At 44.7% G+C, this 15,602-nt stretch overlaps 2 protein-coding genes across 2 annotated transcripts in view; one reads left to right on the forward strand and one right to left on the reverse strand.

The window, feature by feature from the left end:
- The window catches only part of eea1 (early endosome antigen 1), a 21,359-nt gene extending 8,535 nt beyond the window's left edge, over positions 1–12,824 (forward strand). The window contains exons 12-30 of the mRNA XM_008411468.2: positions 1,796–2,134; positions 2,410–2,559; positions 2,684–2,803; positions 3,376–3,579; positions 4,327–4,527; positions 4,630–4,743; positions 4,922–5,077; positions 5,149–5,288; positions 5,372–5,702; positions 5,792–5,893; positions 5,970–6,164; positions 6,250–6,432; positions 7,226–7,411; positions 7,488–7,619; positions 8,087–8,272; positions 8,356–8,594; positions 9,466–9,586; positions 9,673–9,771; positions 9,878–12,824. Of these exons, the coding sequence (XP_008409690.1) occupies positions 1,796–2,134; positions 2,410–2,559; positions 2,684–2,803; positions 3,376–3,579; positions 4,327–4,527; positions 4,630–4,743; positions 4,922–5,077; positions 5,149–5,288; positions 5,372–5,702; positions 5,792–5,893; positions 5,970–6,164; positions 6,250–6,432; positions 7,226–7,411; positions 7,488–7,619; positions 8,087–8,272; positions 8,356–8,594; positions 9,466–9,586; positions 9,673–9,771; positions 9,878–10,000 (3,321 nt within the window). The 3' untranslated portion in view covers positions 10,001–12,824. The remainder of the gene's footprint in view (positions 1–1,795; positions 2,135–2,409; positions 2,560–2,683; positions 2,804–3,375; positions 3,580–4,326; positions 4,528–4,629; positions 4,744–4,921; positions 5,078–5,148; positions 5,289–5,371; positions 5,703–5,791; positions 5,894–5,969; positions 6,165–6,249; positions 6,433–7,225; positions 7,412–7,487; positions 7,620–8,086; positions 8,273–8,355; positions 8,595–9,465; positions 9,587–9,672; positions 9,772–9,877) is intronic.
- Positions 12,825–13,414: 590 nt separating this feature from the next.
- Positions 13,415–15,602, reverse strand: part of plekhg7 (pleckstrin homology domain containing, family G (with RhoGef domain) member 7) — a 17,823-nt gene continuing 15,635 nt past the window's right edge. Inside the window, exons 12-16 of the mRNA XM_017305164.1 lie at positions 15,384–15,471; positions 15,210–15,289; positions 14,943–15,096; positions 14,727–14,824; positions 13,415–13,714 (exon numbers count right to left, since the gene is read on the reverse strand). Coding sequence (XP_017160653.1) covers positions 13,604–13,714; positions 14,727–14,824; positions 14,943–15,096; positions 15,210–15,289; positions 15,384–15,471 — 531 coding nt within the window. The 3' untranslated portion in view covers positions 13,415–13,603. The remainder of the gene's footprint in view (positions 13,715–14,726; positions 14,825–14,942; positions 15,097–15,209; positions 15,290–15,383; positions 15,472–15,602) is intronic.

A 15,602-nucleotide genomic window follows, 5' to 3' on the forward strand; every position in this document is an offset into this window, starting at 1 on the left:
ACGCTTGCTGACAAATATTAAGGTGAGCACTATTATCAAGCCAGCAGGGGGTGATAGTTGGTTTACCTCCTTGTCAGTCAGCGAGAAATTTAACCTCAGCCAGGTAATGTGACTGGTGCAACGGGAGGAGAAGAATGTGGCGCAGAGATTAAAGTGTCACTCATCGGGCTCAGATGTGGTCCCACGGCAGGCAGAGGAGGTGTTTGTTTACAGATAGCAGAGCGATTACAGTGGTGGACCCTCCAGTCTGATTCCCTGTTTCTTCTGACGGTACATTGGTTTATTAGTGGCCAGTTGAACAACCATCAGGAGGTTAATCAGTCTCTAAATCTAACATTGAGAAAAGGAGAYGCACCAAAGTAGACTTTAAGAGATGAACTAAAGAAGAGGGTTTAAAAAAAAAAGAAAAGAAAAGCACAAGCGTCCGTTTGACTCGCTGGATTTCATCTGCTGAATCCGTGGGTCCTGTTGCAGTCTGAGGCTGGCCGCCCACGTTGTCGTCACCAGCATTTTGTACTCCGTGACTCTGTTATCGAGCTTGCTGCCAGAACCCGGGCCGTGAAAAGAGCTCTCCGTGCAGAGGCGACGTGCCGCACTTCAGTCCGGCCTCTTGACTGTTCCTTTCCKTTGCTCCTATCGCACAGGCCGTGGGAGTTCACGAGGCGCTACATCAAACTGCTTTAACTATACACGTTTTTTCTTTTGGCGTGTTTCTTGTTTGCATAAGTATATAAAAAAAATAGAATGGTGTATTTTTATAAATGTCCCCGTTTCATTCTTCCAAAAATATTCAAATCTGCCCTTCTCTGTTTAATGCCACAGTGTTATCTTGTTTAGGTGTTTGTTAGTTTGGAGGTTTTTGTTTTTTCATGTCGCTGTATGCGTTTGTGTGTAAAAATGTCAGACGTTGACAAATGGGTGATGTTATCTCAGAATGCTGAAGCAAGCRAAAACATCTCATTATCTCAGCATGTAGTGAGATACTGAAACTGTTCTCACTAAATCAAGCTCTTGTTATCCCGACAAATCAAACTCAGCATCCCATTATCTTTACATAAGATGATATTTAGATAGATGGATAACTATATTCCCCCCAAAAGAGAAAACAAGCTCAGGGTCTCATTACTTTTCTGCAGTTGTTTGTTAAACTTATTTTGACAAGACGAGAGCTCATGGTTTTGTCAGTGTGATATAATAACAATTAACTGACTATAGCAACAAGCTCATGGTCTTGTTTTCTTTATATAACAAGTTTGTGTACAAAAAAAAAAATCAAGGTTGAGATTTAATAATGAGATAAGTGTGATGAAGTGAGCTCAAGGTCTCATTTCTCAGAGTATTTGAAGCTGTTTCCAGGACAACAGAGGCACCAAATTYCTTCATCCTAATGTGAAGCTATTATAAAACTCAACAAAACAAGCTTGAGATTTTGTCATCCCCTCATAAGGAGATGAATAGTCTGTATTAAGACAACATGATGAGAACAAGATGAATGAAATATTAGTTTCTGAGTTGCATTCTGACACTTTAGAATCTTTTAATGATTATAGAAACAATAACACAAAAAGATGCACAATAAATACCTTTTGTTCTTGCATGTCATAAACTGGCTGACTGTTGTATGAAATAGTTRAGATTTGTTGGAAAACAGGAAATGTGTAGGAATAAAAGACAAAGGTGTTGGGATCTACTGCGACATCATTCCTTTCAGGCCAACCACAAGAAACACAGTCTTATGCTTCTCCTCAGAAGGCTCATAACTACGTATTTCGGTTTTTTTTTTTTTCTTCCCTAGACTCTCTCTGAGAAACTCGCGCGTAAGGAGAAGGAGCTTCAAGAAGTGGAGGACACTCTGGGAGCCGAGAAAGCCGCCAAGAAGGGCGTCCAGGACAGCCTGAGGGAGCGGGACTCGGAGGTGCAGGAGCTCCAGGCTCGAGCCGCGGCGGCCGAAGCGTCCCTTCAGAAGGTCCAGGCCGAGCTGGCGGAGAGGGCCGAGGAGGCGGCCAAGCTGAGGAGCGAGGTAGCAGAGCTGGAGGTGAAACACGCAGAGCTGAAGGTAGAGAGGAAGCAGCTGGAGCATCAGAGGGAGGAAAAAGAAAGCCAAGGTGCCCAGCAGCAGACAGAGATCAGTCAGGTGAGATCGGCAGCGTGCAGAACAAAAGCTATGTGCAGGCAGATTTAAAAAAAACAGTCATTCAGATCAAAGCTCAGCTCACACAGCACTTATTAATCGTCATGTCCCATATGTTGAGACAGAGTCTCCTGTGTCGACTCAGACTGCATTATTATACAAGCTCAGCGTTTGAGTCGCAGTTATGCAGAACAAAAAGGTTCTGGAGGTGCTAGYATGTTCTCTCCATTTSTAATCTTTCTGTCTCGTGTTTTCACACTTCCTGGCGCACCATGCAGCTGCATGCCAAACTGCTGGAGGCCGAGCGGCAGGTAGGCGAGCTGCAGGGCCGTCTGAAGGAGCAGAGGCAGCTGTCTGGAGAGAAACTGAAGGACAGAGAGCAGCAAGCGGCCGACCTCCAGTTCAAACTCTCCCGAACTGAAGAGCAGGTGGGAATGTGAAACTTTCCCGCAAGGTTTATTCTTGTTAGTAGATCAGGGGAAGACAAGTTGGACTTAAAATGGCATATTTTTGGGAGAAAAATGAACAAACATTCACTGTGTTTTACTTCAGCTAAAGGAGAGCTCCAGTAAGAACTCGGACCTGCAGCACCAGCTGGAGAAAGCCAAGCAGCAGCACCAGGAGCTTCAGGCGCTGCAGCAAAACACCAACGGCAAACTGCGGGAGGCGCAGGTACTGCACAACAACACACACTCTCATCTGAGACGAGAGAGAAGATTTTTATTCACAGTGCCAAAGTAATAACATCAGTTGCTCTTTTTCCCATTTTGTCACGATGTGAACACAGACGAAGGCTTTATTTGGGGTTTTATGGTCGACCAACATGCTGCGGTGCTTACTTTTAAAGTGGAAAGAAAATGATGCAATAACAGGAGTGGCATCCGTTTTGTTTTTAGCCCCTTTGATTTGAAACGGATAAAACAGCAACATGTAGAGCCTGACATTTTTACCCATTCTTCTTCGCATTTTATCCTGAGSTCAGTCTGACTGAAAATCTCTGGASATTTTTGAAAAATTGCCTTCAGGAGGCTTTCTGTCAAGTTGGATTTAGGTCTGGACTTTCATTAGGCCATTCTAATACATGAAACATGCATGATATCAGAGTTTAGCTCTTGCTCTGTGTTTCGTGTCGTCGCCCTGCGGGAAACTAAAYCTGTGCCTCAGGTTCRACTCTCAAATCCCCCACAGCATGAGACTGCAGCAGCAGAACTAAATATAAAATGTTTCCTYGCGTCGTTCTGCAGAATGACTTGGAGCAGGTGCTGCGTCAGATCGGGGACAAAGACCAGAAGATCCAGAACCTGGAGGCTCTGCTTCAGAAGAGTAAAGACACTGTGAGCCAGCTGGAGGCAGAGAGAGAGGACCTGTGTGCCAAAATCCAGGCTGGGGAGGGAGAGACGGCGCTCCTCAACCAGCTGAAAGAGAAGAACCACGCACTGCATGAACAGGTGGAGGCCCGCACTCTCTGCACTCCTCTGTGGTCTTCGTCCTTTCCATGATTGTATCACGATGTTCTATACGTTTCTGTGCTCTTCATATGCGCTATATTATGTTAATGTCTGTAAGTCAAAATCTTTAATAGATTTTTTCTTCAAGGGCTGTAACTAACAATTATTTTAGTACCGTAATCGATTTAKTCAATAAATTTTTCTGATGATTGATCGGATAGAAAATTGGTAAATTATGTCGATTTTTCTTTTAACCACTTCAAATAAAAAAAATAACAATTTTAAAATGCAACAACGCAGCAGTCCTTTAGTTTACACTTGATCATTTGCAGCAAACGATGCATCTGCAGCTAACAAAAAAATTATTCTAACATCAGCATGTGAAAAGCTCAACCCATTCTGTTTGACTGAACATTGTTGGGCTGATCTGTTGATCATTTGTTTTTGGATTAACCAATAAAACGGTACTTAAGAKATTTTTTTTCACACAATTTGAACCAGATGAAGCTTAAATTGCTTCTTGTGGAGTTCTGGGCACAACATATTTATTTATTTTTTTATGCAAAATGTATAAATTTTTTTGTACAGGTTTGGTTTTATTACTGCTCAGAGGGTATTCTTATCGCTAACTCCAGTTAACGATTAATCGATTATTAAGACAATTGACGATTACTTCAGTAATCTACTCATCACGATTAATCCGATTAATCGCTTCGGCCCTGATTCTTTCGTACGGGACTTTTAAAGGTTGCACAGTTGACGGACAAGCTGAAGAACCAGTCTGAGAGCAACAAGCAGGCCCAGGACAACCTYCACAAGCAGGTCCAGGAGCAGAAGACTCAGCTGCGTTCAGCCCAGGACCGAGCACAGACCCTGGAGACGTCCGTCACCGAGCTCACCGCCCAGCTCACTGACAGCAAGGAGAAAGTATCCCAGCTGGACGCTCAGGTGCGCCMGTCACTCGAACGCGGGTGATTTTTAACTCAAAACGTCAATCGGCGCGCTGTCCCGTTGGACTAACGAGTTTTTTATTGGTCCGTTTTCCTTTAGCTGAAGGCCAAAACAGAGTTGCTTCTGTCTGCAGAGGCGGCCAAGGCCGCGCAGAAGGCCAACCTGGAGAACAGCCTGGAGGCGTCTCAGCACGCTCTGCAGGACAAACAGCAGGCGGGTTTTTTCTTTGCGCTGAYTATTTATTTATTTTTATTTCTATGCTAAAACCCAACTGCTTTACCCCTTTTTGTTTCCTGAAACGGTTACTTCTTGAGTTTTCTGCGGGGTCTCCTGTGTTTCCACTCTGGATTTCCGCATAACCGCCTTCTAATGTCCTTGATGTGTCGTGCAGGAGCTGAGCGAAGCACAGAAGAGGCTGGAGGATCAGGCCCAGAGGCTCAGAGACAGACAGGAGCAGAGTGCCCAGCTGGAGAGCAGCCTGAAGGAATGTAAAGACAAACTGCTGGCSTCAGAGCAGCGGGTGGAGCAGCTGGAAGGGCTCAGCAAGGTTCGTGTTAGAAACACGATCGCAACCATTGGCGGCGTGCKCTTTAAAAACCAACACTTTGATTCGAACAGAAACTGGAGTCTCAGGCGGCGGAGGTACAGACCGCGAGAGATCAGCTGCAGGTGGAGGTGCAGAAACTGCAGAAGGAAAGTTCAGAGGTGAAACGGAAAGCAAAGGAGCTGCAGCGCTCCCTGGAAACGGAAAAGGAAGGGTGAGCTCAAAAGAAACACATTAAATCTTCACACCTGAACGTTTGGCTTCTTTAACATCTCTGATGTGTTTTTCTACACTTAGAACGAAGAGTCTGCATGAGGAGCTGCAGAAAAAGGCTGCGGCTGCGAGTGGCGTGCAGCAGCAGCTGGAGTGCTGTGAGCAGGAAATGGCGGCTCTGAAGGTGAACCTGGACAAGGTGACCCAGGAGGGACAGAGTCAGCAAGCGGAGCTGAGCAAGAAGGCTCAGAGTCTGGCTGCGGAGCTGCAGAAGGCCCAGCAGGAGAAGGAGGCGCAGAGGAAGGAGCTCGGAGCGACTCAGGAGAGCCTGCAGAAGGCCAACAAGGCTCTGAAGGAGAGTCAGAATCAGCTGGAGGCCGACAGGAAGAACCATAAATCAGCCATGGAGGACAAGGTGGGTTCGACCTTCAACCTGGATCAAATAAATAGCCACTCGTGTAAAACAATCAGGAACTGAAAGCAGTGTTCTGCTCYAATCTTCAGGACAAGTCTATCGAAAAGACAAGAAAGGAGCTTTTGAAAACTAACGAGGCCATCACTAAGAAAATGAACGAATCGAAGGAGCAGCTGGAGCAAACGAGAGAGGTAACGCTCTGAAAAAGCAGTCAGTCGAGCTTCACCTTTTCAGGTTTTACTCATAAGGTGATTCCTCAAATGTCAGGCRGAGAAAACGTTGAAGGCGCAGCTCACRTCRTTTGAGCAGCAGCACTYAAAGACTCAGGGGACGCTGAAGGCAAAGGAGGAAGAGTTGAAGAAGTTGCAGGACCAGCTGAAGACAGTTCGGGGGTCCATGGAGGAGGAGGCGAAGAGGCTGAGCGGCCAAGTGGCTGAGCTGCAGGAAGCGGCTGTCAAGAAGGTGAGGATCTTCTGTAATTTTGAGCAGCTTTGGAACGACGCACAGGGAGGATCCGAGCATACGTTTGTTTGATTCTCCTCTCCAGGCTGAGGAGGAGAGGAAACTGGCGGCTCGGATGTCTGAGCTCGGCCAGGACCTGACCGCTGAGAGGAGCCGGGCGGCTGAGCTGCAGCAGTCCCTGCAGCAAAGCCAGGAAAACTTCTCAAAGCTTCAGTCCGACTTTTACGGCAAAGACTCTGAGGTTTCCTCTCTGCGTCAAGACCTAAAGGTGCAAAACTCACCAGATGCAAACCAGGTTCACGGTGCCCAGCAGAAAAAGGACCCCTTTTAACATTTTCAGCCATTTTCKGTGTATTTCAGAGGAATTTTATATGTTGATTTCAAATGTTGTACTTTAATTTGGTTCTCAACTACTTCTAATAACAGCCCATGCACTTAAAAAAAAATCACCCAGCTGTTTTTTTTTTGGCATCAAGTTTAATGTTTGTTTTCAAAAACCTCCCAATTGCTGAGTCGCATTCGATGGGCACTCTGCCATTACCTAGCCAAGCCGAGCCCTGTTACCTAGCAACACAAGCTCCAGCAAATTTGGTCAGCTGGTTTTTCCACCRTACAAWGGCGCTGTATAATGGCTGCTGGAAAACCCAAGTGTTTYGTTGACTTGCCATCCAGAAACCATTTSCTGCATTTGTGTTGGTAGTGCARGAGGCTCCACTTCTGCTTTTCAAACATGTACGGTTGTATAAATGCACATCTGTTTGCAGCCCTTTTTACGTGCCAGTATAAACGTTAAGTTGGGGGCGTAGCCAACTGCAGCTTATTTGGATTTAAAGTGACAGGAGGCCCTAAAACTGGGTTCTGAAAGGAGCTCAAGACATGCAGAACTGAGCAGATTCTGCTAAGAATGATTTTGTGATTAGATTTATCCTAACCTATTCAAGAAAGCACGATAGGTTGTCTTTAAAAAGAAAAATACATTTTAAGCTCCTCATTTTGATGTGACAAAGTGTGAATACTTCTCTGAGGTCTTGCACAAGCTGAGAGATGTTCTGTGTCTCCAGAGCTCGGAGGAGAAGCTGAGCGTGGCTCAGGAGGAGCTGGCCGCCAATCGGACGCATCAGTCGGCTTTAGAGGCTCAGATYCAGGAGCTGAAKGCGGCCCGGTCCGCACTGGAGCAAGAACTCTCCAAACGGCACCAGACGCTCCAGCAGCAGGAACAAGCCCTGAAGGAGCTGCAAAAGCAAGAGGTCGGTGGAAGGGTTTGAACAGCAATGCTCACGATTGTGTTGTCGTAATTTGCTAAGCGTGTGAGAACTGACGCAGGGTCAAGTTAAGGAGGAACTGCAGAAGGAGAGAAGCAAGGCGGAGGAGCTGAACAAAGCCAAGAGCGYGCTGGAGAAGAGCAGCAGCAAATTGACCTCTGACCTGAAGACGCTGGCGGAGAAAAGTGAGAAGGTGGGTCAGCTCTTCACGACCTCAGCGACGTTTTAAACTCATCATCAGTTCAACTCTGCAGCCAGTGGGTTCAACTGGGTCTGGATTTCTTGTTTGTGTGTTTTTTTTAACAGTACATTTTTTGTGTACTGTTTACACTTTTTGTGTTTCCACGCAGAGTGATGTCAGCCCACCCAGGCTGCCATTTTGCTTGACAAGCTGATTGATTATTGAAATCAAAGTCACTTCTTAAAAATATTTTTGGTCATTTGTAATGTGTTTTTTTTTTTTTTTTTTTTTTAGAAAATAAAGTGGAAAAAAAACGATTAAAATCAGATACGTTGTGAAAAAAAAAATTACTAGTGGAAAGCTATTTGAGTATTGACAAGAGAAACACTTTATAAATTCAGTCCATTTACTATTTATTGTCATAAACACATGGTGATCCTTTGTTGAAAGCACCTGAACCTTTAACAATTCCTCCTTAGGAACTAAGAGAGTTGCAGGAAGCCAAGCAGCTGCTGATCCAGCAGAAACTGGAGCTGCAGGGTCAAGTGGAGGCGGCGCAGGGGGCGCTCAAGGAGGAGCAGAAGGAGCACCAGGTCACCAAGGACAACAGGAGCGAGCGAGAGGAGCAGCTCCTCGCCCAGACAAAGGAAGTCCAGGACCAACTCGTAAGTCCCCCTCCACGTGAACGCCGCTAACCCCCCGCCGCCTCTTCTTCTAGCGATCCATTTCCTCTGCTCTCCTTCTGCAGGCGGCGGAGAGGAGAGCCAGAGAGGAGCAGGTGAAGCGCGGGGAGGAGGCTGAAGCTAAGCTGAGCGTGCAGGTCACRGCCCTGAATGAAAACGTGGCCACGCTGAAGAGGGAGTGGCAGAGCAGCCAGCGGAGAGTCGGCGAGCTGGAGAAGCAGACGGACGAGCTGAGAGGGGAGATCGCTGTGCTGGAGGCCACTGTCCAGAACAACCAGGACGAGCGGCGGGCTCTTCTRGAGAGGTCAGTGGAGAATGTTTTAGTCGRGGCACACACAGAGAGGAAGTTTTCAGTTTTATCTACGTGTGCCCTGTCACAGATATAAAAATGGTGAAGTGTTTCACACAGGCTGCTTTTTAAATGAGTCCAGAAGACGAGGTGGGAACAGCAGAATCGTTCCACTGTCTGGAAAGAACGATTCCCTCCCGTCTTAAATCCTCTCCTTTATTCCATCCCTCTGTTCTTYGTCCTTGTCTTCACTCTGTCCTCCTTTTTTTTTATCACTGCTCTGTCCATCCTACTCTTAGTTCATCTGCCCTTTCTTTCTTTTTCCTCCCTCACTCCCTTCCTTTGTTGAGTCCTTCTTTTCTTTGTTCCCTTGACTTTCTTTCCTTCCTTCTTCTTCCCTCCGCGTGTCCTACCTTGCTGTCTTTTCGTCTCGTTGTCTCCTTCCTTTTTTGTGTCTACCTTCACTTGCATTCCTGTGTCCTACCTTTCMTCCATTGTTTCTCTCTTTTCTTTCCCTTCTTTTGTCCAACATTTACAAGTTTGAAGGACGATCATAATTGGGACAAAATGACAAAAAGTGCAGGGTATAAACAAGAGAAAATATTAGCCCTAATTTTCTTATTTTTACTCTTGGAAAAAGAAAGTTGTTTCAGTCAGACGTTGAGGATACAAACATGAGAGACGATCTGACTTTTGGTAAACGGCTCTGCAGAGACAACTAGTTCCACAGCACAGTCGGGTTTAAAGTCTTCATAAAAAGTGGATTTAAATCTGTCCTACTCAGGTTCCTCAGAAAATGAGGAGAAATCAAAGAAACAAAAAAAAAACTCTCATCCCTCCAWGTAGCATATATGCCTATTAGCGATCTGCGCCGTTTGCTCTGCAGGTGCGTCGCGGGTGAAGGCGAGATCGAGAAGCTCCAGGCCAAAGTGGTGGAGCTCCGGAGGAAGCTGGACGACACCACGGCGGCCATGCAGGAGCTCGGCAGAGAGAACCAGTCGCTCCAGGTGAGCCGGCCACGCTGCGCTTGCAGCTCACAGGCGGGTTGATGGCGTTGCTCCCTGAGTGTGACTGCTGCTGTCGACGCCCGCAGATCAAACAGTCGCAGAGTCTGACCAGAAAGTGGGCGGAGGACCACGAAGTCCAGAACTGCATGGCCTGTGGGAAGGGCTTCACCGTCACGGTCAGGAAGGTGAGAACCCCTCGATGTTCCCAGCGAGAGACGCGTTCTGCTTCCCGTTTGTCTTTACTGAGTGCCCGTCGTTTCCCCCCCCCTCCCTCCTTCTCTGCATCCGCAGCACCACTGTCGACACTGCGGCAACATCTTCTGCGGCGAGTGCTCAGCGAGGTGCGCCCTCACGCCGTCCTCCAAGAAGCCCGTTCGGGTTTGCGAGACRTGCTTTGAGGAGCTCCAGGGCTGATCCCCGGTGTTCTCCTGCCCTTCAACTCCCTCCCTTTAACCCTTTATATTCCAGCGGGCAGAAGAAGGCTCGTCCTTTGTCATTTTTAATGTGCACTAATGAGAGACCGCCCCAGCGCAAAAAAAAAAAAAAACACTCCCATTTGCATAGGCCGTCTGGCCGCGGCGCGGAGGAGACGCGGCGGAGATGCAGTGGGATCAGCTGGGACCGTCCGTATCTGTTTTTGTGCCTTTTGCTCCTCCTGTGGACTGCCAGAGAGCGGAGGYGGGGTGGATCCTCGCTCACCTCTTTTAAGTTCGTATTCAGGCCTCCGTCGGTGTTCGGCATCGTCAGCAGCTGTGAGGTGGCTGCTTTGATCTTTGCTCGTGTCTGTTAGCGTCACGCTGCACCGGGGCGCGAACCGACTCAGCTCAGTGCAGCTCTGCCATACAAAGATAAATGCAAGTAACTTATTAATTGCTTGTAATTATACAAGTCTATTATAGAACTCTTGAATTCATGCATTTTGAGGTAAGAAAGAACTACCTATAAAAGTATCATTTAAACAAAAAAAAATAAAAATCAATTCCTGTTAACCAAAAATAAATTTAGGTTCTGAAAACTGCAGAAAAAGTTGGACTGGTCTGTCTTTTCTAGGCCAATAACTATCTCCCACTTCTCATAGTGACATTTTTTCCCCGTAAGGACAAACGATAATAGAAGAAAAGTATCCTGCAAATACTTTGGTATCAGTAGAGGCAATTAATGCTATGGAAAGTGAAGAAATTCCAAAAATGATGGCGCAGTGCAAATGTCCCAAACTTATGTTTGGTGCAGAAAAGCACATTGATGCGTTTATTGACCAAAAATAGTGTTAGTTTTTAGTAGAATAAGAGCTTTCTGTTTTCTGGTTTCACCTGCAGATCACAACTGTCTCATTTAAAAAATTACAGCAATTAAATTGTYACCTTAAAGTCATAAAGCTACATCTGAATTATTATAATTTCCTCAGTGTTTTCACTTAACTAAAAATCAGTTTTGGGTTCTAAAAAATGCATKTATTTTCAGTTTATTCTATTAACTACAGTTTTGATCTATTCCATTTTTTATTTTGTTTCTGAAGATTATAACGCATAAAAACTGAAAATGTTCTGGATTTCCTTACAGCCGGTGCAGGTGATAATCATTTTGTTGATGCACTTATGAACTGAAAACGGAGAGTTATTAATTTTGGCGAATTCAAAGGACAAAAAAAAAATCTGATTTCTTTGTGTTTGACTTTCTATGTTGGGAAAATTGGCTGATWCTCTTCCCTGGCCAACAGATTGGTGCATCTCTGCTTAGATGGTAAAAGCAGAAATAACTAAACATGTCTTGGTGTCAGCTGAAGTATTTATTTTCTATATGTACATTTTATTAAATACTCAAATTAGGCCTTTTTAAATTGTCAAGCATTTACAGTGTTTATCTTTTTCATGATTTCTTCAAAGATCAGACATCTTGTCCAGAACCTGTCATGTCAGTTACTTCCTGTTCTCTTTGTATGGCAGCATGTTTCCTAATCTGCAGAAATGTATGTATTGAGTCCATTTCATGACCAAAGAATGTCTGCAGCAGAGTTTGTAATGTGTCAGTATTTGCCTGAAAGCGTTTGAGTTGTGACATTTTTATCGTGAGTCTTTTTGTTGCTTTGTCACTTGATTGCGTGTGTGTGTTTAAAATCTTCAGGTTGTGGTGATGCAGTAACTGAAGGTGCCTCCATGTTTTAATTTGGTCTTTTCTGCAGTCCAACAGCACTGATTGTGTTTGAGTGTGTGCGCTCTGCTTTGAAGCAATAACTGTAGTGGTATGTGTGTGTGTGTGTGTGTGTTTTCACGGTCATGCCTGCTGCATGAATCCTGGCTGCTCAGAAGCTCGGCATCTCTGACTCGAGGTTCAGGAACTGCTGCCTTCAGGTACAGCAGTTACCGTCGGTTCTCTGTCCAGCTGAGAACACTGTAAAGCTAAATTCCTGCTATTTTAATTTATAATTGCTTGCGGGTTCTGATGGGATCTATTGTACTTTTTGGTTTTTCTTTTTTTTGACTGGAGCAAGTGGAAACACTGTAAAACAGATTATGCACAGTATTCTGCAGCAGTAWTCTTGTCTCAGATTTACCAAATTAGCTCTGTTTGCTTGAATGATCATCAGACRCGAATGTCCATTTCACCTTCTGAAAAATCTTTTTTTTAATTTTTATTTTATGTTAAATTGGTTTCATGCCTACYTCAGTTCGACTGAGAAAAAGCACTATTTCTAGACGATGGACGTCACAAACGTATCACTACTTGCATCCGATTCAGGATCTACGACTGGTGACAGGTTTTGCACCTTACCCTACTCCGGGCCCGTCTTTGCGAGGCTGCAAACATAGGACAACCAACTTTATACAGGCTTCAGCATTTCCTGCTTGTTATTTACTAATGCCGTCATAGTTATCTTTGTAAATGTTCGTAATGAGAGAGGTAAATTGCTTCCGTGTGGCCGTAGAGATGTGCAGTGAAACAGTGTTTGGATTCATCAGTGTCTCACTCATTTTTTCAAAGCGATACCACAGACTTGCTTCAGACAGACTGTCGGTTGTCGTGCATGACGGCTTTACTTTTCAGTTTGGTGGACGTACCTGGTGGTTGCTAAGGTGTGCCTGAGGCCAGGTTCCTCTGCTGCTTGCTGAGATCTTGTAGTCTGGGCGGCTTCGTTTGACCTGCATGGAGGGATGAGGTGGTGTACTGTGTTCACATGCGCCATGTTGATTTTTCATTGTCATGACGAGTGTAAATAAAAAACCTGCAGTATGTTTCTAAAGGTCTGCGACGTGCGTTTTTATTTAGGTTCTTGTCKGAAAATTGTCCACTTGTCTATTTTAGGTGTGTCCAGGAAATGACAGTGAGCTGCTCATTGTCCACAGCATGATGCTGCCACCGCCATGTTTTTACAGTGGGGATGCTGTATTTTCCTGCATGTTTCCCGTCAGTCAAGTTCTGCTCAACACTTTGTCTCCTTCGGATTTTTCTTTCATGTACTTTGGATTCCTAAAATCTGTCCAAATGTTTTCACCCGAGCTGATAATTTCTGCAACTCCTCCAAAGTCAACATCAGCCTCTTAATTATTGAAAGGGTTAAACRGTATTCACTGATCTTCAAATCCTTAAATATTTTGTAACCTAACCCTGCAATCATTGATATTCAAATGTTTTTGTTTTGCTTGCRAACATTTTAATTGATTTGGAAAAATGTCAACTGTTTTCTTTCATCATAGCCTGAACATGTATTTATGCTTCTATATCAAACTTTAAAATTTAGTATTTGAATTTTTATTTTAAAAAGCTTCCCTTGAGTCAAATCTTAAGAAAAAACATGTAGGGAAATACAATCTGAAAATCCTCCAGCAGAAGTGAGAAAAAAAAAATTAACCAAATAAGTCATAAGAATTTATTGTACACTAACGCATTAGCTGCCTTTAAAAGGCACACAGAATTTACAAAATAATCCTAGTGTTTGAGCAGTCATTGTGACGGACTCCTAGGGACAGTGAAGTGCACATTGACATCATTTCCAGTGGCTTGAAGTGCCACTGGATGRGATCAGATCTGGGAGGACTCCAGCCACAGGGAGGAGCTCTTGACTCGCGGCTGCTGAGAGTCCAGCTTCAGCAGCGCCGCCGCAGCGCCCTCCAACTTCGTCATCCATTCCCTCTGGAAAAGTTGCACAAGAAGGAGGTCAGGAGCAGAAATAACAGCAGCTRTGTGTAAGGATTGAGCATAAACTCTTTGTATTACTGCTTCTGCGTGAACAAAAGGCAAAACAAATAGGAAGATGCATAATTATTGAGTTACTGATAAGAATGTAAATTCAAATTTTACAGAAATTTTAATTCTTTAGATTTTTCATAGCAACACAAGGAACTACATAACTGTAAAAGTAAAAATATGAAAAGTGTGGCATGCATTTGTATCCAGCCCAAAAAACTTTCATAAAAAGGTCCCATGAAGCTCCACTTGCTCTGGTCGAGTGAGAGCAAAATATACATTTTTAATCTACATGCAGTATGGGTTGCACAGTGTCAAAAGAAGACCCGTGGTTTGAATCATCACTCTCCATCCGATCTAAATGAGCTCAAGCTGGATGAAAAGCTGGCAGAACCGGGGTCTGACTCCTAGACCGGTACCAGTAATGTGTAGTTACTTAAGCAGTGCAGACAAGTGAATGTGTGAGTGGTTTTATTTTGAAAAACCCAGAAACAGCCATGGGCGCACTTTCTCCGTCTATAATCAGACATTTAAGCGACTTGAAACCATTCCTCCCTCCCTGGCACCTCCAGACCCCCCCGCCCCCCCAACCCCCTATAGCTCCGCCCCTGCACACTCCACAGGTCTGATCTGTGGCTGGAGACTCCAACCCTAAAAGACTTGCAGCTGTGTTTGCATGAGAAAGGTGGTGCTACTCTGAAGCACAACTAGAGCTGACTCAGGGGTGAGCACAAACGCATAYAAACAGTTTTCATATTTCCATTTGATAAAAAATAAAACAACATAAAACCTTTTACTTCACAATTATGGATTACTTTGTCTTGGTCTGTTTCGTGGTTTTCTCAATTTTTCACATTTTGTTTACATAACATTGCCAAAACTATTGACATTTTTCTTCCAGCCTTTTACATGCATGTCGTTTGAAACTTGTCATAAGTTCAGGCTTGAACTTATCTACCTTGGCAGACTCTGACGCAGCTTGAAGGATGAACGCACCGATGCACTGTTGGTACCGGTTGTGGTGCATTATGATGAAAGAATGTGGCAGCCCCGATGCTGTGAACAAAGCAGAAAGTTCTGTCATCAGATGCAGAAAGTAAGAGCGTGTGATGTTTTAATTGTTCAATCTTCTCTGCTAAAACATGTAGAAAAACTCTGCATCAGGTGTAGTTACTGGAGGCATTTAGCTGATCAATGTTCCTGAGCTGCAGTCGATCCAGAGAGATGGGCTGATCGAGAACCGTGAAGGTGCAGCCCTCCTTYAGCAGCTGGTTCAGCTCCAGGTTCTGCTGCAGCCTCAGGTGGTTCTGCTCAGAACTGACAGACCTCTGTGCACAAAGTCAAAGCAAAAAAAAAAAAAAACGGGTACAAAGTTCAGATACATGAACCTCTCCACAGAGCATCTCCCACTGGCCCAGAACAGAACAAGATGGGCGCATACCTTCTTGCTTCTCTTTATCTTTGTGATCAGCAGGAATTCATCAAACAGGAACAGATAAACATCGATGAGCTTTGTGTTCTCTAGTGATGAACCAAAGAGAGACATTCTAAGATTCTGTACAAAAAAAAAAATGGAGGACATGAACAGTGTTGGATTTGGGCCAACGGTAGACACCTGTGAGCACCAGTTTCCCTTCGTGCAGCAGACTTCTGTGGGAAATCAGATTGTCCAGAGTGACGGCCTTCAGGAGATGTTTCAGACTCTGGAAAAGAAGCAGATCATATCAGACCTGAGCTCCTGACAGGATCAGGAAAGCTAAAAGATAAACAACTTCAAACGTGGAATCAGATATTACTTATCACATTTTACACATAAGTGATGTTTGTGACAATC

The sequence above is a fragment of the Poecilia reticulata genome, linkage group LG6 (genome assembly GCF_000633615.1).
Source record: "Poecilia reticulata strain Guanapo linkage group LG6, Guppy_female_1.0+MT, whole genome shotgun sequence".
In the NCBI taxonomy this organism is placed as follows: Eukaryota; Metazoa; Chordata; class Actinopteri; order Cyprinodontiformes; family Poeciliidae; genus Poecilia; species Poecilia reticulata.